The 24,187-nt window shown below is 37.4% G+C and overlaps 3 protein-coding genes across 4 annotated transcripts; 1 reads left to right on the forward strand and 2 right to left on the reverse strand.

The window, feature by feature from the left end:
- Positions 1–160: 160 nt before the first annotated feature.
- On the reverse strand, positions 161–9,402 carry LOC124404086 (cytoplasmic polyadenylation element-binding protein 1). Its single transcript, XM_046877944.1, has 12 exons — positions 9,125–9,402; positions 7,125–7,407; positions 5,446–5,636; positions 3,773–4,038; positions 3,321–3,447; positions 2,847–3,225; positions 2,441–2,673; positions 2,230–2,322; positions 1,967–2,132; positions 1,760–1,887; positions 1,602–1,682; positions 161–1,532 (listed from the first exon to the last, which is right to left on the reverse strand). Exons 1-12 carry the CDS (start codon positions 9,143–9,145, stop codon positions 1,359–1,361), a joined length of 2,142 nt encoding a protein of 713 aa, XP_046733900.1. The 5' UTR covers positions 9,146–9,402; the 3' UTR covers positions 161–1,358.
- Positions 9,403–10,854: 1,452 nt separating this feature from the next.
- LOC124406209 (cell division cycle protein 16 homolog) lies at positions 10,855–14,709 on the reverse strand. The gene is made up of 11 exons (XM_046881567.1): positions 14,518–14,709; positions 14,260–14,412; positions 14,000–14,164; positions 13,717–13,876; positions 13,374–13,626; positions 13,220–13,299; positions 12,928–13,017; positions 12,485–12,794; positions 12,261–12,423; positions 12,000–12,192; positions 10,855–11,589 (listed from the first exon to the last, which is right to left on the reverse strand). The coding sequence occupies exons 1-11, from the start codon at positions 14,641–14,643 to the stop codon at positions 11,303–11,305; spliced, it is 1,980 nt and encodes a 659-aa protein (XP_046737523.1). The 5' UTR covers positions 14,644–14,709; the 3' UTR covers positions 10,855–11,302.
- A 324-nt stretch (positions 14,710–15,033) lies between these two features.
- On the forward strand, positions 15,034–23,633 carry LOC124404926 (protogenin B-like). Of its 2 annotated transcripts, none has more exons than XM_046879432.1 (20): positions 15,034–15,479; positions 16,404–16,663; positions 17,426–17,561; positions 17,699–17,852; positions 18,244–18,312; positions 18,411–18,634; positions 18,706–18,848; positions 19,547–19,706; positions 19,850–20,137; positions 20,230–20,439; positions 20,510–20,701; positions 20,813–20,997; positions 21,170–21,314; positions 21,415–21,513; positions 21,601–21,754; positions 21,839–21,972; positions 22,128–22,496; positions 22,574–22,851; positions 22,958–23,065; positions 23,204–23,633. In XM_046879432.1, the coding sequence occupies exons 1-20, from the start codon at positions 15,413–15,415 to the stop codon at positions 23,396–23,398; spliced, it is 3,570 nt and encodes a 1,189-aa protein (XP_046735388.1). In that variant the 5' UTR covers positions 15,034–15,412; the 3' UTR covers positions 23,399–23,633. The 2 variants fall into 2 exon arrangements, with proteins under 2 accessions (XP_046735388.1, XP_046735397.1); XM_046879441.1 differs by having other exon boundaries at positions 20,230–20,394.
- The last annotated feature ends 554 nt before the right edge of the window (positions 23,634–24,187 follow it).

Consider the following 24,187-nt stretch of genomic DNA (forward strand, 5'->3'; position numbering starts at 1 on the left):
TTTGGATTGCCTTACGATCTACAATCAAGTCTGTCACTGCCGTCCATACGAATTAGTGAAAAATGAAATGAAGTATAGGGTCGTTTACTAAATATCCAAGGTATATATTGGAACCCGATGGAGATGATAGGAGGTAAAAAAAAAAAAAAACCTAAACCACCACCATTATGAAAAGGATACCATGAAGTTTGGAAATTAGGAATAAATAAATATCTGCAAAATATGAATTTAATACATTTAGGTAACAAAATCGTATCAAAACATTTGAAACATGAGTTGAAAGATCTCTTTGCAAAAAAAAAGGCAAGATAATATGAATTTAACAAAAAATAAAAACTGAATCAATTCACTACAATCCGCTCCAGAATCGTAGACCGTGTACTTTTCCATTTCGTCAACGATTAAACAGTCCAATGAGCACTGGCAAGCAGTTTCGGCTCTAATTAACAACATAATTTATGGCTACAGTGGGTGTAACTACATCTCACCCCTACACTGTACAATCTAATGTAAAACTATAACAGAAAGCAATAATATTATAAATTATTGCAATTAGAAAAACGTATTGTGGGCCTTGGCCGTAACAAGAAATAGCATAGCATATTTATACTATTTTATATACGTACGTGGCCGCTATATCTCAACAACTAACTTAGCTCTGGTATTTCAGTGCATAGCAGAACAATTAACAACGGTGCTTGTCCATTAATGTAAGTCTCATTAAAAGAATAATCAATCATAATATCGCGTAACAGCATTTTTTGTGATTTCATAAAAATTTGAGAAATTAACAATTGCGCTAATAAGTTGATTAACTATCACAATAATCAGTTGTTCGTTAATCCACGAGATCATCATTCTATCTTATAAAAAATATTGTCACTAAAACATTTCAGGGCCCGCATTTGAAACGACAGCGGCGTAACATCATTATGACAGAATCTAGTAATATCGTATTTTCGATACTCTCGGTTAAAATGTTGATAAGAGAACCAGTCTCTAAATAAACATACTAAATAAAAATTATCCGTTTCAACAAATAAATGCACGATAATTATCGAGCATTTTAGATAGGAACTTGAACGTTACTCGTTACAAATATCGATTGCTTGAACATTACAATAATATCAACAAACTAATCATTAAGCCAATCAGCTGGTGTCTGCCATGTCACTTGGTCAGACCAGCTGCCCGCAGCCCTGCAGTAAAACTGAATTTGCACCATTTTGAAAATAATCGGCACAATTATGTCCGTTCGAATAACTCTAGTCCATAGAGTGGAAAAAAAGTGAAGAAAGGATATACGTAAATAAAATTGAACATGGAAGCTGATCTAAATATGTGTTGCGGGATTGCTATTAAATATTAGGGCTGCTCGGATTGCGAAGACCTGGGATCTTTATTCCAACACCTGGGGTGAGTCCTACAACCTGATTGGTCTTGGAGCTGCGCATACGTGGTTTATGATGCCACATCGACTCCATAGAGTGCTGCCACTGCCAACAGCTTCGGCAGAAGTATCTGAAACAAACCTGCCAAGCAAAAGTGACTTAGTCAATGATCTAGTAACGGTCCAAGTTTTACATATCTCTTATACTTACAAATTCACGACAAAAATATGGTCCCTGTTGAACTGAGCAGCCTGAACACAACGAATCCTCAAGATAGGGATCAACTTGAACCTGCAATCAAAATCAGATACAGACACCTCTGTCATGGAGAATTGTATCGATATGTTTTTTACAGGTTTATTTTCTACCTTCTTGGTAAACTTCGCAGTTTTTATTTCTACAAAGGCAGCAGTGATAGCTTTGAAGTAAGACCGTGAACTGCTGAACGTTACTCTAGCAGACCCAATTGGATACTTGTATTTATCGGTGTCAATGCCTGCAATAAAGTAAAAAAATTATTAAACAAAAAATCGATTCGTTCTCAAACTGAAGTTTGCAATTTCTCGCAACCTCACCTGCGTAGATCACTTCCTCAAAGAGGTCGTCCATGATTTTAGCAAGCCCTTCTGCAGTCAACATACCATGAAGTGCTCCAACAAAGACAGTTTTCTGTGGATCCAATTTTTGAGAGGAGGACTTCACATAGTTGCTGTCATTCAATACCCAAGGAATAACCTGGACCTGTATCATTTGCAGAGAAATATACCGTCATCATCATTGTTGTGTAAAAACACGGAAAAATTTATTTTAAGAACAGTTTCTGACTTGAGGAACTTACCTCCTTTCCCTTTGTGCGTTTCGACGATATCTTATAATACCAACTGCCTCCATTTGTAAAGTCGTGGGTGCAGGAGGCCAGGAGAGCTTTGACCTTACGTTTGAAAAAGCAGTTTCATATGCATAATACATATTATTTCATACATATATGATAATAACGAAGTTAATGTCACTGCAATATTACATAGATTCCCAAAAAATATTGTACGCACCTGCTTTTCAGACTCAAATATGATGTAGACATATCCTTTGGGTTGAGATACGGATGGTTCTTTGCCTGGCCACTCAACGCGAATTTGACCAAACTGTTTGAAAGTTGAAATTAGCAGAGACTCTGTAATATCCCACGGAACTCCACCTAGGAACACTTTTGAGGAATAACCAAGCGGTTTCTGAGTGCGTTGAGGCAACAGACCACTCCAGGTACATGTTGCATCATAAAGTGCTGGAATATTGAGCAGAAGAACAAATTTAATTAATACAAGTAGTCAAAAATTTTTCAATAAAGAGATATTAACGTTCCAACTGCACTATAACCAATTGGCTTTTTCCAAAAATTGAATCAACGATGTGATCACATGGTACATGAAAATTATGAAGTGTATTTTGAAGACTTACAAGCAGCAATGCGATGAAATCCTGCAGCCAAATCAAGCGATGTTTGCTGGTCCAAGGCATTAGAAGACGAGCTACTTATCGGCATTATGTGTGAGTTACCAACTGGACAGCAGTTTTTTTCAGAGCTCAAAAGTGAGCTCAAATAATTTCTGTTCTGATTTTGTATGTACTGATGATTACGAATATGGTTATGAGAAAAATGATTATTAAGAGCCGATTGCTGTTGCTGTTGACGCGGTGATGACAAATACTTTTTTGCAGCCATTCGCTGTAAGGCAGCTGTCCTGTTACTCGAGCACAGATCTGGTTCAGGTGACATCAAAGAACTCAATGCTTGCGGGTAACAGGGCTGAGAGCCGGGGTTCAGGGATATGCAATTCTGTAAGATAATTGGAAAATATAATGACTTATGTTAGGCAGTTGAAAATAAAAGTAGTTACCACTGATAAGGTTCAAATTGAGACTATTCTTTACCATAATGTCAGACAGTGATCCATCCATACTGCTTACACCACTAGTTTCAGAATCTGCCGGCGAATTCGAACGAGAGCCGCTACATCCCATAACGGGAGTATATTCTAAAGTTGGACTTCCACAGTCACTGGAATGTACATACACGATAATGAATAACAACTTTGGTTAATCAGACTTTGACACAACAGAAGAAAACTTGACCATTACAAGTATATAGCAGAGAAGGGGGCAACATGGGCCCTAGCGGGCAAAATGGGCCTTATGTACAATCAAATGGGACTTAAAAAAATTTCGAAATTTCCTTGTCTAAATTGGTCTGACATTACTAATAAGAGACCCTCCCTTAAGAGACCCATTTTGCCTCTCCCCTACGTACAGATCTGCGAATGGCAAAATATATCTAACAATAAGTGTAGTACATGAATGTAGATAAAAATCCACTGTGTGCCAACCTGTAGGAGGGCGAACCACGTATTGGCCTTCCATAATACTGTGAGTGCATAGGAGATGAAGGAGAACCAATCTGTTGCAGCTGCATACGACTGCTCGACGATGCAGGATTTGTCCCAGCGCCACTGCTCGCAGCGGTTGCGTAAGTGTAGGGATTGGAATAAACACTGCCAGGTGTGCTGGGGCTGCCCGGAGTGGTCACGGAAGTTGGAGAGCTTGGCATATCAAGCGAGAGGGTAGTTGGGTAGCATCCATGGCTGTCTTCATACTGAATTTGGGTGTTTGGTAATAAATTCGATATAAATTATTGTTTCATAATTTGTTTGCGGTTGCCGGTGTAATCTTATAGCATAATTCCATTGGTTTAGAGGAGCAGATTTGTTGCTAACCGTGCCCCGAAAGGACCAACCAACAGTTTGCTCCAGCTAAGCTTGCGAATTAACGCATGTATGTCTATCACAAGACTCAGCCGGCTCTCAATTCACTATTTTTATGACACATTCTCATCATCTATACGTTAAAGCTACTACTGATATTAAATTATACATATTGATATTATGGATGTACGCATAAATGGTCGAGGGCCCCTCGTATACATTATACGATTAATTGTACTCACATTCCCTGCAAGACTCGGTGTCGAGCCTCCAAATTTAAGTTATATATAAGTAATACATAAGTTAAATAGATCGAACCCTCGAATAATGCAGCGACAAGTCTTTTCAATCTCGCATGTAAAGTATCGATAATTTAATGGAATCAGAGTTTTTTCTTTAACATATCGTGTAGGATACATGAAGCAATATTCAAAATCCATCGAGGCACACTCGCGTCTAATAAATTTCACATATATTTGATTTCATACGCGTGTGTTTAATCTGAGCCAGCAAATACGCCGTTATCTGCACAAAGTGGGCGGATGTGAGCAATCCTATCATTCGATGTCAGTCCCAATAATAATTATATAAAATAAATTTCTTTCTTAAAACCATGTTATTCGCGCTTAATTTCCATTGGAATGTGCAGATGTAAGCAAACTATCGCTAAACTGAAGGTGGCGAAACTCTTCCCTGAGGAATAAAAAAACGGTGTTTGAGTGTTGAAAGTGAGCCCATATAGTCAACGGCCCATATCACGATGAGAAATTTAAGTGATCAACAATGGAAAATAATTATTATAAACCAATCAGCGGTGATTTTTAACATTACATTTTTACAAGGTATAAGAATGCTCATATTTATCCAACACAAATATCAATCTGCGGAAACTATCATGGAATTATCAATTGTTGCGATTCTGTTGTGGTTGTCATAGATTCGCAGCCAAACAGCTGATCACTTGTCACGTGAAAAAAGAATGAACGGGTATGACTTTTGAAAGCCTCGGGTCATTATGTAAGATAGATGAATTACTGTGATTTTGATGGGAAATTTTACGAAAAAAATAACAAACGTCGCGGTATAGCAAATGCATACCGTTATAACATAAGGTACATCATTTATCTACATTTACCTACATGCTATACTCATGCCGACAGCAGGGTAGAATTTTAATTCAGCGATAGAGTTGGTGCACAGGTGTACCATGCTATTATATATTCATATACAGATGACGATTTCTTCCTCTTTTTTTTTTTGAGAATTTAATAATGTAGGTATTGTATAATTTGTCAAACCTGATAAATGTGTTGCGCAGACTGGTTGCGGAGTGATGAAGTATTGTGGTATTGTTGATGAGCGCGATATCCTCCGGGTGATCCAATTCCCGTTTGCACTGCTCCGCTGGGCCCGCCGCCGTTGCCGGTGCTCCCCATCAAGGAACCTCTAGGTAATCCAAGGCCGAACAAATCCGAGATCGACATGTCGCCTGATAGAAATGACATCGGTAAAACAATATTGTTTCCTTCTCCCTGAATATTACCATGTATGTTAAAATATATTATTGTATCTATGCTTCGTTTTGTTTCGCGTAGGTATGGGTTTACATGCGAGCCGATTTTACATGATTACTGACGACGGAACAAACGACGAACAAATAGAGTCGAAATTATTTTACCTTTACGCGTATATTTACAAAAAACTCGAATGCAGTTATATCATTTCGCATCTTCCGAAACGTTCAAGTCTATATATATACATATATAATCACACACACGTAAACACACACACATGTGCATACGTGAGAAGTATATAGAGGGTGGTTGGAAGAAATTCAAGTAATAACCAGCTGATATACACTTGCGATTTGACTGCTATGATTTTCGTATATTATGCAATGTGCCACACCGCGACTCGGTAAATTTGAAATTGCAGGTTACTACATAAAAGTCAATTTGCAATTGTGAGTTCGTTTTGTGGTAGAAGGACCTGCACACAATTGAATGAGGCACATGCCTTGCATTTTTATCTGAGGAATTAGTCTCCCTCGATGATGTAATATCGTTGTTCAACACATCGGTTTCCGCAGAGTTTTGCTAAAAAATTTCTTGGCACTTAGGTAAGCTCTGGGAAGAGCAAATTTATTGGTGATTGCGGAGTGAAATTAATCATCAGTACACTCGGACGTGTTATATCATGTTTCGGTATATGTATAGTAGATTATATTATCATATGAATCTAATGTACTCCCTATGCACTCTATGAATTCTTGTATAGTTTTACGTGTGCAATAGTATAGATATCTGAGTAGAGAAAGAGAGATAGAGGTATTAATATATTAACATTATATATTATTGTACATGTGTAACAAACATATACCTATAATGTATATTGAGGCTGCAGTGACGATAATAGACGGCTTCGCGAGTAAATGAAATTGCACACACGTACATATGTATGTATATATTTTGTATTACGGTTCAATATAAAGCAATTCAAGCGGGAGCCAAGAGGCGAACTCGCAAAAGCCGGGAATATAGGACCATATCGTAAGGAAGCAGCAGCTACGGAAGAAAAAAAACCCCGTTTGGTATCGACCCACTCAATTTTGGCATCGGACGTGACAAGGCAGACAATTTGTTCGATCTTCAAATCGTGAAGAACAACTACGGCGGTATACCCATTATTACTACTACTATTATTATTATTGTTGTTGTTGCTGTTGTTATTATTACTATTGTGGTAGTTGTTGTTACATTTAGTCGAAATGTATTGTATACTTATACGCGTATTATGCATGTATCGGCAAAGACAAAACTTTTCTCAAGCGGTCACCCCTATACTACGGTCTGCAGCACCGTAAAAGATATGTCATATACATAATATGTGTAACTGATATAAAATGTTTTCATGATAGCGATTTGCGGCAGATACCGCAATGTGGGGAATCCCTGCGGAATAGGTATACATGTCTTACCGTCGGAGAGAGAGCCTCTGGGAGTCTGCAGACAGGAGCCGTGAGATCCGTCACGGGCATGAGCAGCCAGATAGGGGCTGGAAGGCACCGGAGGAAGATCTAGAAGTAAGCTGCTGATTGACTGCAGTTGATGGAGATGTTCGCGTTCGCGCTCTCTTTCTCTCTCCCGCTCTCGTTCGCGTTGTTGCTGCAGATGATGATGCTGATTGTGAGGGGCATGGTTCGGAGTATGGCTCTCACTTTCCGAACTGCTTCCGCATTCGGCATCGTACGATAGTCCAAGCTGTAACAGTTGTATTGCATTATATGAATAGTGTATATATATATATATACATACATATATTGCATATATGTACATCGTATATGCGACATAATTTATTGTTTTGATAATTAATTTTTTCCAATTATATATTGCGCATGTATTTTATTCATTGTGAGCTGCATTATACGTCTTATTGTTATAGTAAATCAAATCTGCGGCCGTTCAGATAATGTACGATTCAATATTTCATGGTATCCATGTATATTATACTGTTGTATGTATAACATCGTTTCTCGTCGTTCCAGTTATCAAGTAATCCACAGTACATTAGAAAACATTTATATCGAGCGATATTGTTACAAGGAAAAGAGTGAATAAATGACTGCGTGAAAAAATTAAAGAGTTTGATTCAAAAATCCAACCAATATAATAATATGTACATTGTATATGTATATCAATCAATAATTAGATCCTTCCGACATCATATTGCAGGTACGGTTGATATGTATAAATACATGTATATACATATAGGTACACACATGTATGTACAAGAAATTGTCGTTGCGAGTAAGGGAAGAGAACCACGTAACATGCAGATCAAAAATATAATTACGAGTACACTCGGCTTCGGGACTAACGATAAGTTCTTCGTCTCTTGTACCTTTCGAGTTCTCGGAAAGCCATTGAAAAACACAAAAACAGATCTCCTAATCCGTATACAAACCAGAGAGCGGAGAAATCCGTACGTATAGCAAGGTTTGACCTATACGGCTTTAATATTTACCTTCAATGGGTACATGTACAATTTTCCGTGAAGCGAGCGGGTATGCCTACACATACGGGTGATTAGAATTCGAATTCTGTAAAAACAGCCGATATGGTGAGTGATCCATGGATTTTTATGTATCAATATAATGCAGAATGCTATTAGCGATTCAATCTCTTTACCGTATACGTTAATTAACTTTCGGTTGGAATTAAATTTAAAAAAATTGGAGATTCAGTTTTAGACGCTAATCCTTTTTTTGGATATTTAGAATACAAAATGTATGGTTCACAGGAGAGTTAAAGTTTGGATAAACGTTGATAAATGATAAGCTATTATAGGCCATGAGAATAGAAATTTTAACGATTGCTGTCGCGTCGTCGATTCAGTGTCCGTATAATGCGTTTAGGCGTGTAAATAGCAATAAGAATAATAAACTGGTGAATATCATTGATAGTGTATAATTGTAAATGTATATCTATTTACAAACATAATAAGCTTCACCTTCTCTGCAATATATGAGATCAACAACGAGCAAAACAAAAGTAAGGGAGAAAAAAAAGTTCTCACTATAAACCATTTCAGTACGTAAATACGTACACAGAATTACCAAAACTATTCGCGTTAATCAGTAAGGGATATGCACGATCAGAAGAGGTCTGATACAGACATGGCATATGAAAATTGAACCATGTTGCTGCAGGTATGTGCAGATAAATGCCGTTACAGTCAAGGCAGCTAGCTGGTGGCTGACTATATAGGAAGTCGCTCGTGCTGCGCATACTGCGGCGTGACGAACGTACGGAGTACGTACGTTATGTGCAAATTCCCGAATAGAGCAACACATGTTTTACACGTGGGTTCGTTCAAGAAGGTGCAACCCCTACACCTGTGCATCTAAATTTTAATATACAGATATATCTCGTATATGTATCACATGCTATATTGGTATTAATTAATTTATAATATTACCTGTTGCAGTGGGGTGGGCATCGTATGCCGGCTTGGCTGCAGACTCTTTTCTTTTTGCACTTGGTAATTTTTTTTAGATACGCCAAGCCAAGTATCTTATATATAATACTGGTTTGATAACTCAAGTTTATGGGCAATATAAAAAAAAAAGACGAGAAACGCAGACAAAGTGTTCTTATAAGTTCTTATAGCGCTTTTTCTGACAAATTAAAAAAAAAAAAAAAACGGTAACGAAACGAAACAGAAAAATGTCGAAGCCAAACTTGTAATATTATATTTTATATGTAAGAGAATTCAATAACGAATTTATAAAATAAATTAATGGTTCACGTTAAAATCTAAGAGTCGAATGAACGCCAGAGATGTGATTCCGGTATCTGAAGTGAATATCTTCTCCTTGCGAGTGATGTTATTTTCAAATAATATTCATCATCATTAATTCAACTATAATTTGTCAAAATTTATTATTTCTCACGCCCATTTAATATATGTATCATGAAACGTGAATCTATTTCCCTTATTTCTCATTCAATGATGACCATCACGCACAGCAACGACAGAAACGTAACACCCATTCTTCTCCACCTTGCTTCGCTTGGCAAACTGAATTGAATACTTTTCGTTCACGTACGTATGGACTATACGCACGATGATATTCGTCAACGCAGCCGCTACGCGGCGGAACAGCCTTACCCCCCTGATATCTGCGACTCTCTATGCATATATGTAGAAACCGCGACCTGCGCGGTCCTTATTCTCCCCCCGCGGCCACGATGGCGCCGCACGTCGGTAAAATTATATACGTATAAACCACACTACCTTTTCAAGTCTCGCGAACTTTATGAATTTCGCACCGTGTGAATGAACAATAAGAGCATTGACTGCAGGGACCTGCAGAGCATGAAAAAACGATGATCAACCGTCTGCGGAAAATTACCCCCCCCCCCCCCCCCTTACGCTTGGCAGAGGAATAGCAGAGAACAGAATTTATCGGGGTAGTAACCTGTCCATGCTGCATTCGTTTAACATTTGTAATGCACGGCAATTATGGTCCAACTATGTGGAACAATGCATTTTTTTTAAATAAATTTTACACGAGTGTATTAAATTTTACACTCCAGGTTCTAGTGCTATAGTCGGCAAATCAAACACACTATCAAAAACTTCGGTACTTCATTTTTTCCTTTCTCTTTTCCTTAATGCCTTATAGGCTTCATTCAACATTCTGTGATGTTCCACTTGTGGTTTAAAGTGAACTACTTTGAAGAATGCGATTGAACGATACCTTTGACATTGGCGAATGCTTCTGAAATAATATTTTTTGCTCCATTAAATTTGATCAATACCAAAATGACTAAGTATAATTCTTTAGTAGTACTTTAGGGTCGCATTTGTGTAGTATTGCACTCTAACTGAAACAATACATAACAGCTATTGAACTACAAAAACCCTGCAAGTTTTGATACTCTATCAGAAATATTTATACAACAGACTTAGAAATATATGTAGGTATTTAAGTATTCATCGCTTTCATCATTGAGAAGAAAGTATATGATACATAATTTACTTCTGACGATGGGGGATCAATTTTACCAGTCTTTCCCCTACTAAGGAATCGTAGGTGGTGTTACGAAACAGGGTGTTTTAATAATTGTCTATTGTCCTTTCTAATACGGTATCATACTAGACGAGAAGAATAGACAGTACTCTTTTCAGCGCTACCGATTCACTGAAATAGGTATCATGTTACAATTCGACCACGAGTATAATATATACAGCAAATCTGTAGAACCGTAATAATTCGATTACAGACCGATGTATTCATTGCTACAAAAGTATATTCTACCAGTGTAAAATTACAGTGAAAGAAGGTAGACGACTCGATTGTTAAATAACGGGGATAAAATATAACTTTCATTTTTTCTTTTCATCTGTGTAATAACTGTACGTTTACACTGAAATTTGTACAGTTTTAGTAAATTTTCATAACAGTCGACAATGTCGTGTTTGATACGGATGTGCCGGAGAGTATTGGGATTAGCAGCTCAGGAATACTCTCACATCAAGATACTCACGAAGATGGTACTGCAAGGAAAATGTTTTTAAAGATTATCGTGGTAATTGATACAGATTTCTCCACTTCAGTCTTGCACAAATCTCCCACGTCGGAGGCTACATTTATTTATAGTCTATGTGGACCGCAGACGGGTCTAGCATTTCTACTTCTGAACTCATATCACTTGTCGAGTAATTAACGACTACTCTGTCTCTAGCTCGCTCTAGTTTGCTTAAAGCTTCCTCCTCAGACTTTGAAGCCTCCTCGCCCCATCCCGAGAACAAATTAACTCTTAATGTTTCCATATTTGGATCTTGAGAGGGGCCAGTTAAATTTTGAAAAGGTTCTCCGCCTCCTGTAGTTACCGCACCCCCTGGGAACTTATATTTCGGTGTTTCCTGTGGTGCATCTGTGAAAAAAAGTTAGTTTTTAATGCATTTATTCATACGATTCGTTATACTAGAAAAGTATATGAACTTGAGATGCACAAAGACTGTAAACACTTGTGGGACCTGTATATCAAGTTATCAATGAGCAAGAGGTGGAGAAGGACATGGGGCAATGGCAGCGGAGAGGAGGGGGCCACCAAAACCTGTTACACCTTTTGCTCAGTATCAAGTCTTAGTGACTGCTCACTATGTACTGAGTTCAGTTCTACTAGCATATAACTATTCGTACCAAAGTAGTACAGGATAACCAACAGACTATTCTTTAGACAGAAATCTTCTATGAAAAATTTTGAGTACAAAGAATCAATCGGGACAAAGCACTCATTTGGTAGAACACTATTTTAAAGGAACGCTGGTATGAGTTTCTCACCTGGATAAGGTGGTACTTCGTCAATGAGCTGTTCCATTACGTAACCGAGCATTGTCGTAGTAAAAGTGTCATCTCTACGCAGACCAAGAGCCCGGTGAAAAGCGTCCACAGCTTCCTGTGTGGTACCACGAAGAGCATGAACAAATCCGATAGCTGAATATGTTGATGGGTTCAGTGGATTCAATACTAGAGCCTGAAACATCAATTTTTGTTGAAATAAAACTTTTGAAATAGTAAAGCTATTATAGTGTTCCAACTTACCTGTTGGTGGTAGTCTAACGCATCATCGTACTTTTTCATTTTTCTACACGTGTGTCCTAAATTGTTGAGCAGTGCTTCCCATTTGCTTGGAAGAATCACCGCTTGCAAATCACCTTGTATTTTTTTCATAGCTTCTCGAAATTGTTGCTCAGCAGCTTTATAACTATAATCATTCAAATGATAGTTTGTACGTGACATAATTCTGCTTATCAAAACTTACTTACTCTGAATTTTGAAAAGATATGACTGCCATTTCATGTATAACAAACGGGTCATCCGGGGCAATGCTTTGAGCTTGTTGAAAAAATTTATCCGCCAGTCTAAGATTATTTGTCAGACCGCATTCCAGTCCAATATATAGCAGCGGCAAGTGACAGCCTTTCATGAGTTGCGAAGCTTTGAAATAAGCAGCCATTGCCTGGTCGTGTTCGTTTTCCACAGCAAATGAGTGACCATATGCTAGCCATGCAGGTCCAAATAGTCGATCCAAGGCTGTAGCCTTTGCCAAATACCTGCGGGCCGGATCACTTTTACCTATTAATGATAATATTTTTCGTAGATTCAAATATGTGACAAAGTTTCATTTTACTTTTGTACCCAGATTTTTATATGAAGTACTATGAAATTTTGAGGGCATGTTCAGTTGAATTTTGGAGTTGCGTTTTACCTATAACGTAGTAGTAACAGCCAACTGCAAACCAAGCAAGAGCCATATCTGGATACAAGTCTACTAGCTTATGTGCTAGATAGAAGAGTGCTGAAAAACCACATATTCTGGTCTATTATAAAACATTTATTCATTTCAAAGCGGCAGGCTATATTTTTCTTACACATAAATTAAAAGTCAAAGATTGTGCAAATTCTAAAAATTTTTCAGGATTTTTTAGTATTTAGGTTTTGTAAGTTAGACCAATATATAATTTTTATTTACAACAAATGTAATAAAAACAATTTCCTACCGTTTGATTTCTTCAACTCAACTAAGCAGGCGATATGCACAGGCAGACATGTGCTATGGTAGGGGTCCTTCTTTAGGATCCTGAAAATTTTTCAATAAATTATGAAAATGTCAGTTGTAAAATGAGCGCAAATGTTATCAGCAAGAATGCCAACCTTTCAGTAAGACTAAAACATTGTTGATAATCACAGTTGTAATACAGTCTTTCTGCTCTAGAAACTTCCATATCCAAATTATCCATTAATCTGTCAGTTACCAAGACTCCCTGAACTCCACAGCAAAGCGAGGGCTCTTTTTCAGCTGGAGATTGATATTTCTTCAATTTACTTTCATACAATAATCGTAGTAATTTGGCTTCGCCACCTGAGCACTGCTCAGTTATGGGCAATGATTCTAACAGCTCCTTCTCTAAAACATTGGAAGAATTTATAAGAACATCAGTTTTAATCAATCTTAATACTTTGGAACAGCTTATATGTGCAGAATAAAAATTTTTACCTTCAGCAGCCGATAGCATCTGGTTCTGAACCAATGCTTCAAAAGCTTGATACGAATACACATCACACTGCAGTGCTTGTTTATAACAATCCAAAGCTACAGCTCTGTTGTCCATTGCTTCGTATACTCTTCCTTTGCAATATAGGATAGAGCTTTGCACCTTAATTCACATCCATATTTATCAAAAATTCGCTTCACATTTGATGTCCCAAAGAACAAATAAGGGTTGGAAAATATAATAGCAACTAATCTTTACAATTCTTTAAACTTATAATAGACTTACATTTCTTGGGGCAACCTCAAGTATGTCTGCTTGGCTATTAAAACTGACACCAGATGCAGAGATGTTAGTAGACATCTCCATTTCAACAATTACTTGAAGAGCTTCGGTGAATTCTTTGGCCTCTAATAGGCATCTCACAGCTAGATAATGGCACATTATGTCTGTCTGCAAGCACAAAGGTTACAAAAAAAGCCAGGGTTGTCGAGATGATGTGTCAAAAGTTTTTGCATCATAGATGTAACGCGATCCAATTTTCAAACCTTTTCAAGTCCACGACTCCTGATGAGATGAGCGGCTCGATGGTACTGCTTCATGAGAAACATGCATTGCGCAAGCGCATAAACGTCTTTGGGGTTCTCATTTCCTAGCGAAAGAACTTTATCTGCCCAGAATGATGCAGCGCTGTATAAATGCTGTGAGTTGGGGAGTAAAATGCAATTACTACACGAATGCCGGAATATATGGAAGTTGTGTGAAATTTTTAGGCTAGGCTTTCAGTGAATGTATGAGAAGCTTACCAAGTCTAAATATGATTTAACTAATTTTCTGTAGTTTTCTAAGTCGATATTCTTGTCGTTGAAGCTTTGCATCTTATCATAATCTGTATCGATTTCTTGTTGTGCCATTGTTACACACGATCTCATCAACGAAAACTTGTAGGATAGGATTTAAAACACAAACTTTGTTTAATCCTCCTCTCCATCACGACCAATCACGACATAAATACTGTGGTGTATATTTGTATACGGGGAAAGTAACCTAACGACCTGCTAACGACCACAATGTAGTACTAATGCCGTTGACCGTTTGCCAACGAGTTTGCCAAGATATTCAGCCGTGTTAAAAATTGAATACCTATTTACCACATGTGCAGGATCAGTCGGTGAAACAGCGACGATCGGACGGCTTTGCCGGCTACTTTACCTTTCGATCTGGCTGCGAATAGATAGATATAGAGAAAGAGAGAGGGAATGAGAAAGAGAGGGAGAGTGAGAGCGAGAAAGAGAGGAAAAGAGAGAAAAGAAGCACTGCGCGATGGGGCGAGAGAAGAGACACGGGAAAGATGCGCACTTTGCGTGTTGAGGGAATAAAATTTCTCCTTCTCTTTTGCAATAAAGTGTGTCTAGATTTTTTTACAATAGTTTTCTTACCAAGTTTGAAACCCGAAATGCCGTTCACAGTGCAGTGATTATTCGTAATAAAGTAAAAATGAAGACGTAGAGAGGGTTATGGGGTTCGGCTTGCGGTAAACGGAACTGAACATTGTGAAGCCACGGTAATTGTGGATATTCCGTGGATGATGTCGAAGATGCGGCAAAGAAGAGATGTATCAACGACGGAGGAGCTTTGTCTTTATACAGCGTATTTCGGCTAGAATTTGTCAGTGAAACCGGTACAAATGAGTGTTGATATATGGCGGCGCGAGTATTTTTGCTCAGCATCTTACTTACAGAAGCTTTAAGAACCGCCTGCTTTGAAGGTGCGTCCGTTTTATCATCGTTTGTTTATGTTCTTACTAGGTGCTTGTATACACTGTATGTGCTAAACGAGCACGCGTGCGATTTCCGTCTGTTCTGCATGCACACCGCCTATCACGTAGCTTCCGTGCATCTCGTAAGATCGATATTCATCCTGGTTTAACACCAGAGAACTTACGATTAGCAAGGTACGTGTGCTGCACATCGTGCGCCTCGAACCTGCATCAATTATGAATTTTAAATTACCATCAGCACTTTTCAATCATCTGCTTGACATGCCTTTATCCTATTCCATTGGTTAGCCTCTTTAGCTTCTACCACGGGCATCCATAATTTGCAATATCTTCACGGTTCATCTCAAATTTACATCCCTTTTCCCAAACTTAATCTTAAAGTAAAAATTGAGAAACTGTAATAACTTGCATACACGTTCTTAAGACTTATCGATGACTTTTTCCGCATTACAGAGTGGACATTCACGGCACCTTTCAAACACTCCAAATGCACCAAATATTGAAATATCCCAATTTTTTTTTTTTTTTTTTTCCATAAAATTTGGATCGACCGAATCGCTACTTGAGGCAGACTTAAGTCGAGTGATAATGGTTAGATTAAGCTCAGCCTCTGTTGTTTCTTTGCTACATGTTCAGTAAATGATCTGATGTCTGTCACTCTCAAAGATTGTGTTTCTGAATAATTCTATTCACGTAGAAATTGGCGTGGCTTGAAAACATGTCCGGACACTCTTATTTTTACGAAACGATTTGTGACACATAAACACTTGGCTTATTTAAAATGTTACGTGTTGGTTCGCTCTGTAGTGTGAATAGGCACAACAAAGAATTAATGATGTTCGAAACTTTCTTTTGTTGAACCTGATCGACCTCAAAGTTTGAAATTTATGCAAATTTTTATTTTCTTTACAGGTGTAAAAGGAGTGAACATAAGTCACGGAGGATTAAACTTGTCAAAACCCGAAATCTTAGAACTGGAGCGAAACGGGGGGCTAGGTGTTAGACTGGAGGAAGAGCCCAATGGCAATATTGTGGTTGGCCGAAGAGGAGCGATTCTCAATTGTTCCATAGGAAATAACCAAAATGTATCCTGGTTACGGAATGGAGTGGCAGCGCCTCCGTGCGGCCTGGTACGATGCAAACTGCGTAATGGTTCTCTACACTTCCTGAAGGTACACCATCGAAATGAAACATGTCTAACTTTCACAATGTAATATTCATATATTGCCTCTGATTTCTATTCGCGGTATGTATGGCATTTCTCGGGAGATGCATTCAACCTTAGCAACTTTAGCAGACGCAGTTACGATACACGTTGATTACTAGATTATAGAACGCCGGCACCACCTACCTTATTTCTGACTTACCAAAATGGGGGAGGGGTAAAATTTGTCTTCACACATTTGTATGGACACTTACATTGATTCTGACCCCGTCTGTATCCCTAGTAAACTTACGACCAACGGTGCTCATTTGGAACCGTGGGTTGCAAAATCACTAGGGATATCGAAGGGGTCAGAATCCATGTAAGTGTCAGTACATACATCTTTCACCAGCTGTCTTAACTAGTTAACTGCAGTTTACTATTCATGTATGTGAAATTCTCACAGCCAACTGTTTTGCTTCCTCTTATCATGTTGAAAAGTAACGAGAAACATACTTATTCCATTTATAACAGCTGAACGGTGCCTTAAATTATATTTGAACATTTAGCACATGGTATCTTTAGTACTTTTTCTTCCTCTTTAATAATGTTCTGAAACTTTTTGCTGTTGGGAACCTATATATCCCTCGTCCGGTTACATGAATCTATACAAGTCATTGTTTAGCTCCCAACAAAAATCCTGCCACCTGCGACAAATGGCACTACACTTCTTTACCCTCGCCAAGAATATTGCAACTGAAGTGCAATTTCTCAGACTTATGTTTTATAGATGACAAGAAAGAGTAAAGAACAAGAAAGCCGCAATAGTCCAAGTGATAAAATTCAAGGATTGGAGTCTTACCGTTGTGTGACTAAAAATGCTGTAGGCTCACTAAGGTCTTCCCCTGCATTTTTACAGATTGCTGGTGAGAATTTTATATAATAGCTTTTAAAGCTATTTATCATACTAAACAAATACATCAACTATGAAGTATATATTTTACTAGTAAATTTCTCAGGTAATCCCTATCTATGTTAATCATTCAGCACATATTGATTTCAGACTTATCTCGAGAATTTGACGAATCGCCACAAGATTTGATCGTACATGAGGGGGAAGTAGCCAGATTTTCTTGTTACATCAGTAGCATTCCATTTCCACCAAACATTACTTGGCAGCATAATGGACAGTTTTTACCCTATGTTCGTGGAAAAAAGTAAGAATATGTTGCAAGCCATAGCAACCCATAGTTACACTATTTTTAGTAGATCACTCGAGTGTGAGCTGACTCACAAGCAGTTAGAATTGACTTTTTACAAAGACCAACCCTTTACATGCGTTCCATTATTATTAATATCTTTGGTATGTGAAGCTGGCTTTGGTGAATTTCTATTTTACAAATATGTACTATTAAATAGTAATATGTGTACAATCCAATGGTTTTTATAAAATGTTAGGAAACTGTCATACAGAAATAGAGTTTTTTCCCGTAAATTATAATTCCATTAATTAAGAAATGTATAATAAACTGTTCCGAAATCTTCATAATTTAACCCACAATAGTGCTATGAATAGAAGATAATAGTTATGAAGGAAATATTTTTCAGATATTTCTTGGTATCACCAGGTGTTCTATATATAAGTGCAACGAATCTATCTGATGCTGGTTCATACAGGTAAAAATCACTATTATATATCGTACTTTAATCACGTCTTCAATGTTATTCGAGTAACGTAATGAGCACCCTTCTTATTCCTTGAATCTCAATTTCAGATGTGTAGTAAATAACAAGTTTTTAAAGAAGACTAGAAAAAGCAAAGAAGCGCAACTGCACGTTATTCCCAAAATTCAAGAAAAAAGATCAGATTTACCTGTTATCCTTTTTCCACAAATTTCAAATAGTTATCAGCTTATTGCTGGGTCTGATCTGATGCTAGTCTGCGCCGCATCGGGTTTTCCAACTCTTGTAACTTGGACATTTGTTTCTCAGTTCCCAGGTAAGCAGATGAACCACAATTACTAGCTAGTTTGATGCTCAGATACTGAACATGACGTAAATTATTTTCAGATGGTGCCGGTTCCAAAGAGCCGCGTGTGCTCCTAAATTCCACAGGCAGTGTAGCAGCGTTAATGTTAGAAGAGCTTACCATAGCGGATGCAGGCATTTATGATTGTTCTGTAAAAAACTCCAACGTGACCCTCCAGACTCAGGTACACACGTTTGGCCATTTAGTTGAAAGACTCGTTAAATCCAGTAAATGTGGCAACTTCTTCGCCACATCCAATGCTGGTTGTTGCAAATTTTATAAATTAGTGAAACTGGGAAAAATTTAGAAAGATGGGGTTCTTTATGATGGTTGGTCATGGAAATTGTTTCAGCTTTTCCAAACACCACTGCTATGTTTTTGTATTACACCTTTTTAAAATATTTAGAGAAGAAAGTTCTATTGTAGCTTTGTAGTAAAAGTGCACAGCTAATATTTGGAAATACATATTTTCCAACAAAATACTATTTGTTGATCCTTCTGAACATTTTATTTCTTTATTTGTTTTTGAATACTAATCAATTGTCCCCCCCCCCCCCCCCCCTCTCCCTACCAATATCGTCCTTCTTTTTGTAAATTCAGAAATATTCTAAGCATTCTACGGATTGTCATATTTGAACATTCCGAGTAAGAACGAATTCAAGGAAATAAACATTGCTAAATGATCCAGTCCAGAAATGATCTGTTTCTACATGGTTGAACTTTCTTGTCCAAGTGGACACTTTGTTTTTACTCTTACTCCGCGTATAACAAGTTGACTATAAAACCATCAGTTTCAATCATTAGTAGTACAAAAGACCATTGTCAGGACCTCGTCTTTCAAAAACTGTTCTTATTAATATTGGTAACATTTTTCTTCCGCAGAATATTACAATAGACGTCCTAATACCACCAACTTTTGTAAAGAAACCTACCAATCAAGTACAGCCTAGTGGAAGAACAGTCCGGTTCGAATGTCAAGCCGAAGGACGTCCTACGCCTCAAATTTACTGGCTTAAGGATTCTGTCAATATCACTATGAACCGTAAATTACCTCCTGACAAATATTTATTCACAAATTTCATTTGATTAAATAAAATTCATACCTAATCAATGAGCAGTATTTATTGCTCAATAAATTTTGATGGTATTTCGCATTTTTGTATATAATTAAATATAATATTACAGCTCGGGAAAAAACATTCGTGAGTGACAATAATAAAGTGGGACTAGTAATCTCGTCCACAGTTCCGTCCGATGCTGGCATTTACCAGTGTGTCGCGGTGAATGTTGCTGGAGAAATTTGGGCGGCTGGTAGGCTCCAGGTCACCAAGTCACCGCAACGCCCCCCTATTCCTACATCTTTAAATTGTCACGCCTTGTCACCAGATATAATTCATCTATCTTGGAAAATACCACAAACAATGCCATTCCCTAATGTTGACTCATATTTCACCGTTCACTATGCTCTTGCAGGTATGCATTACACTAAATCAATTTTGGTGAATTTCAGTATATGGCACAGATAAGAAAATTTTTCAAATTATCTCATCGTTCTGTTACTCTAGAACCAGGCAGCCAAGAAGACATTGCCTTACCCGAACCAAATTCAACATTCGTTGAAGTTAAATCGCTGGTGCCATTTACTAATTATACAATGTACGTCCGGACATGGAACACATATGGATCTAGTGAACAATCAGCTTCTGTTAATTGTGCAACTGCTGCAAGTGGTATGGCAACAAATGATGCAAGGCTAAATTTGTCGAATAAATTTGGTAGTGATGATTTTCATTCGTAAAGAAATACTTGCCCATTGATATTCTTGACAATTTATTTATCATTTAGTTCCAATAGCTGCTCCAACGACAAAAGTCAAGGTGATTAGCCCTACCAAACTTGAAGTATCATGGGCACCGCTAAATAAGACAGAGGCACGAGGGTTTATACTGGAATATAAATTACAATGGAGGCTTCAACATCATCCCTCGTCCAGAGTTCTCCATCTCCCATCGGCTGTTAACCAATATACTCTCACTGGTGTGTAAATATAGTCTCCCAGTTATAGACTACTTTGTTCCAGTCATGTGAACTCGATAATTTCAAAGTGTAATTTTTCACTCAATACATTATAATTAACGTTCAAAACAGATTTGGTTCCTGGCGCATCTTATGAGATTCGAGTTTTAGCTCGAACAGATCGAGGCTGGCCCAATGTTAGTGATTCGCAACTAGGCTGGACCACTGCTTTGATGCCCTCAACTAACTCCAACGAAGTCCCGCGGACAGGTCTATTGAATCTCAATGTGGCAAACATCAACGCATCAACTGTCAAGGTTCGAAGTTCGACAATCTCTTGTATTGATGTCCGTTCAATTAACTCATAACAAAGCTATGCAATTAAAAAAAATCAGTGATTCAATTTATAAAACGAATCTATTGTCTGATTCTTCATTACGGTAATACAAAATACTGTATGGGTAATTAATTTGTAATTGTAATCAATAGCTAAATTGGAATATGAATGAAGAAACATCAGGGTGGGAAGATGACTTTGATTTGTGGCAGTTGTACTACCAGAATGTTGTCGGAAAGAAGCTGACGACTACTTATCTGCCTAAGAATTGTACAGAGTACATACTTACAGAGCTTGGTAAATACTAACATGTCGTTATCATAAAATGAGCACAAACAGTGGTTGTAATGATTTTCTGAATATTTTTGTTTGAAAATATTTTGCCTAATCTTTACAGAAGCTGACGCATCGTATGACATAGGATTGTGTATGATCAGTTCTGGGAAATTATTGGAATGTTTTCAAATGTATTTGGATTCAAAGAGACTCAGCGAAGGTAAATGATACACATATCGCAGAATCGAATGAATATTTATGGCGTGTGAAAGTTCTTTGCAAAGAATGTTATTTATTCTATGTCCAGATCATACTCTGACTAATCTGGAAGGGGTTCCTATTTCATCCACTGCTATTAACGTAACGTGGTCTGCTGCCCCTTCTCACCCGGAGCATTGTTACGAAGTGTGTTACAACACTTTCCACCCCACAATTCCAGAACCATTGCAGTGTTTCAACACGTAAGTTCAGTAGCAAAAAAACAACTTTATCCAAACTTGAAGCGCGAAAATCATAACTTACTTTGTTTTGAAATCATGTTGCAGAACAAACATGACGGTGACAGTGCATCATCTAAAACCGTTTACAGTATATCAATTCAAAGTCAGAGTCCTGTATAAAACAAGCGAACAAGGTGGCTCGTACAGCAAAGATATGGAGTGTCGGACAAAGCAAGATAGTAAGTTGTAAAAAAAATTAACGCGTATCCATGAAAATGACATTTTCTTAGTAAAGATATTGCCTAGGATCTGGTTTGGGATTATTCAGGTGTTATTGTAAATTTTTTTTGCATAAGTTGTTTTCAGTAATCAAGACTATGGTTTTCAAAAAAAGTTCCAGGTAACGTTAGGGAGATAAAATGGTTTCTATCCAACATTACTGAGGTTGGCATTTCGTGGAAACAGCCAAGTAAAACAAATGGAGAGATACGCAACTACACTATTTTCTACACAACTGATCCTTTCACTACACCCGTGAAACATTGGGCAAATATAACTGTACCTGGAACAAATAAAACTGCAAAATTGCTACGTCTTATTCCAAGTACACGATACTTTCTAGAAGTACGAGCTGCTACCGATGCTGGATATGGAAAAACTTCGGACAGAATCATTTTCCACACAGGTGATGTTCCAAAGAATTCTACCGATCCTTTACATGGGGACAGCCCGTCTTCCACTCTAGGAACAGATCAAAGTTTTGGTAAGTCGGAAAGCTACAACAAAGTCAAGACGTAAAATTCAATTCAATAACGATTCTTTGATGACCTATTTCCCTAGGAATCATTGTTGGTGTAAGCATAAGCACCTGTTTCATTGTTATTTGCCTGAGCAGTATATATTTTCGAAAAAAGTGGGAAAATACACAATCACCCCAGGAAAGTTTACAATCGTTAAAAGATCGTGGTATATTACGCAATGGAAATGGCCGCTGTGCAGAGAGAAATTCAATTGGCGGCAACCAACATGCACGTGCAGCGTCGACCATAAATGAAATTGAACTAACCACCCTGTGTCCAGCCTCATCTAAATCCGCAAATTCTCATATAGATACTAAGGTACAAAATATTATTTCCAATACTCCAAGAAGTCTAATATCACTTGTGACATAGTTTAGTTGCATATTTGAATATTTTCTAGCAGTTCTTTACTTAATTGTTCCAGGGGGGTTGTTCTAACGGCATTGTTGAATGTTGCATGAAAGATTCCCTTCTGACACCTTGGAACATAAATGATGACAGTAAAGATCTGGACATTACCTCAAATCCTCAGGTATTGCATTACGTTACTATTGATGTGGATTTTACCAAATTGATGGAAGACAATTTTTAAAATTATAAAAAGTGATTATAACAACTCCAACATCAACTTGAACAATTATAAATAAAACAGATAATTTCAATTTTACAGTTTGATCGAAAAGACAGCACCAGCTCGAATCAACAGCCTCGGCAGGATTCAGATGGCACGAGGATGACGATGTTAAATTCTACAGTGGCAAGCAGCTGTAGCAGCTTAAACAATAATTTTGAATGTTTGGAAAACTTGTTGTCTCTCCAGCAAGTGCCATCAACGTCAGTTCCCGTCGTTGCTCCCAATGGGTGAGAACACCTTCAGATTTAACGAATGATGTATTCCGTGTCAGTGGAATAATAATCAAATCGTAATAATGAGAATGCTCATGTTACTCTAAATCGCCTCTGAGCTGGCGTCAAACTAATATAATAAATGTGAGTATGCAGGCTGTATGCTCTGAAGAGATGATCTTTGATACTATTGAATGAGGGATAATGTGAAGTTGTTTAGTAAGCTAAGAAAAGAACGATTTAGTATTGTACCATTAATATATATATATATATATAAAAATATATATATATTATCGAATTGCATAGGTGCCTGAGTTACTATAGTACTGGCTATGTAAATATTATTCGATGTATTATAAGTGTGTCACTGACCAGTTACTAAAATGAAATGACACATCAAAATTGGCCCAGCTACACATACAGTTACACATACTTTCTGATATTGATCATGGAAAATGATTTCTACCACATGGTATTTGCTCATATTTAATAAATTATTATGATGCGATTGATTGTTCAGAAACAATAATTTGAAAACGCGAATCTTTTTGACAATGAAATGTTGATAATATTAGTATATATTAGATTTCGTTATTTAATAATGTATGTAAATATTAACACTTCTATTAGATCTTTTGTCCTTGTTTTTTATATGATACAGATATATTTGACAAAGGAACTGTTTACACTGACATTTAGTTTTCGGAATTCTCTCAAATGCAGAAAAACACATAATAAAAATGTGTATGATGTTACTACTTATTCGGTAACAACACAACAATCACGACAATACTACCTAATTGTGCAG

Source organism: Diprion similis, chromosome 1 (genome assembly GCF_021155765.1).
Source record: "Diprion similis isolate iyDipSimi1 chromosome 1, iyDipSimi1.1, whole genome shotgun sequence".
NCBI lineage: Eukaryota > Metazoa > Arthropoda > Insecta > Hymenoptera > Diprionidae > Diprion > Diprion similis.

Bases quoted from the DNA above. Each gene is read 5' to 3' on its own strand.
- LOC124404086 (XM_046877944.1), bottom strand. From the start codon at position 9,145: ATGCCCACCCCACTGCAACAG. The intron at 5,637-7,124 runs GTAAGACATGTA...CATTTCTATCAG, and splicing joins CAGAGGCTCTCTCTCCGACG to GCGACATGTCGATCTCGGAT. The intron at 1,888-1,966 runs GTGAGGTTGCGA...ACTTTATTGCAG, and splicing joins TGAGGAAGTGATCTACGCAG to GCATTGACACCGATAAATAC.
- LOC124406209 (XM_046881567.1), bottom strand. From the start codon at position 14,643: ATGAGATCGTGTGTAACAATGGCACAACAAGAAATCGATACAGATTAT. The intron at 13,018-13,219 runs GTAGGAAATTGT...GTGGTTTTTCAG, and splicing joins TGAGTTGAAGAAATCAAACG to CACTCTTCTATCTAGCACAT. The intron at 11,590-11,999 runs GTGAGAAACTCA...TTTTTTTCACAG, and splicing joins CGAAGTACCACCTTATCCAG to ATGCACCACAGGAAACACCG.
- LOC124404926 (XM_046879432.1), top strand. From the start codon at position 15,413: ATGGCGGCGCGAGTATTTTTGCTCAGCATCTTACTTACAGAAGCTTTA. The intron at 18,635-18,705 runs GTAAGCAGATGA...AATTATTTTCAG, and splicing joins ATTTGTTTCTCAGTTCCCAG to ATGGTGCCGGTTCCAAAGAG. The intron at 21,514-21,600 runs GTAAATGATACA...TTCTATGTCCAG, and splicing joins TTCAAAGAGACTCAGCGAAG to ATCATACTCTGACTAATCTG.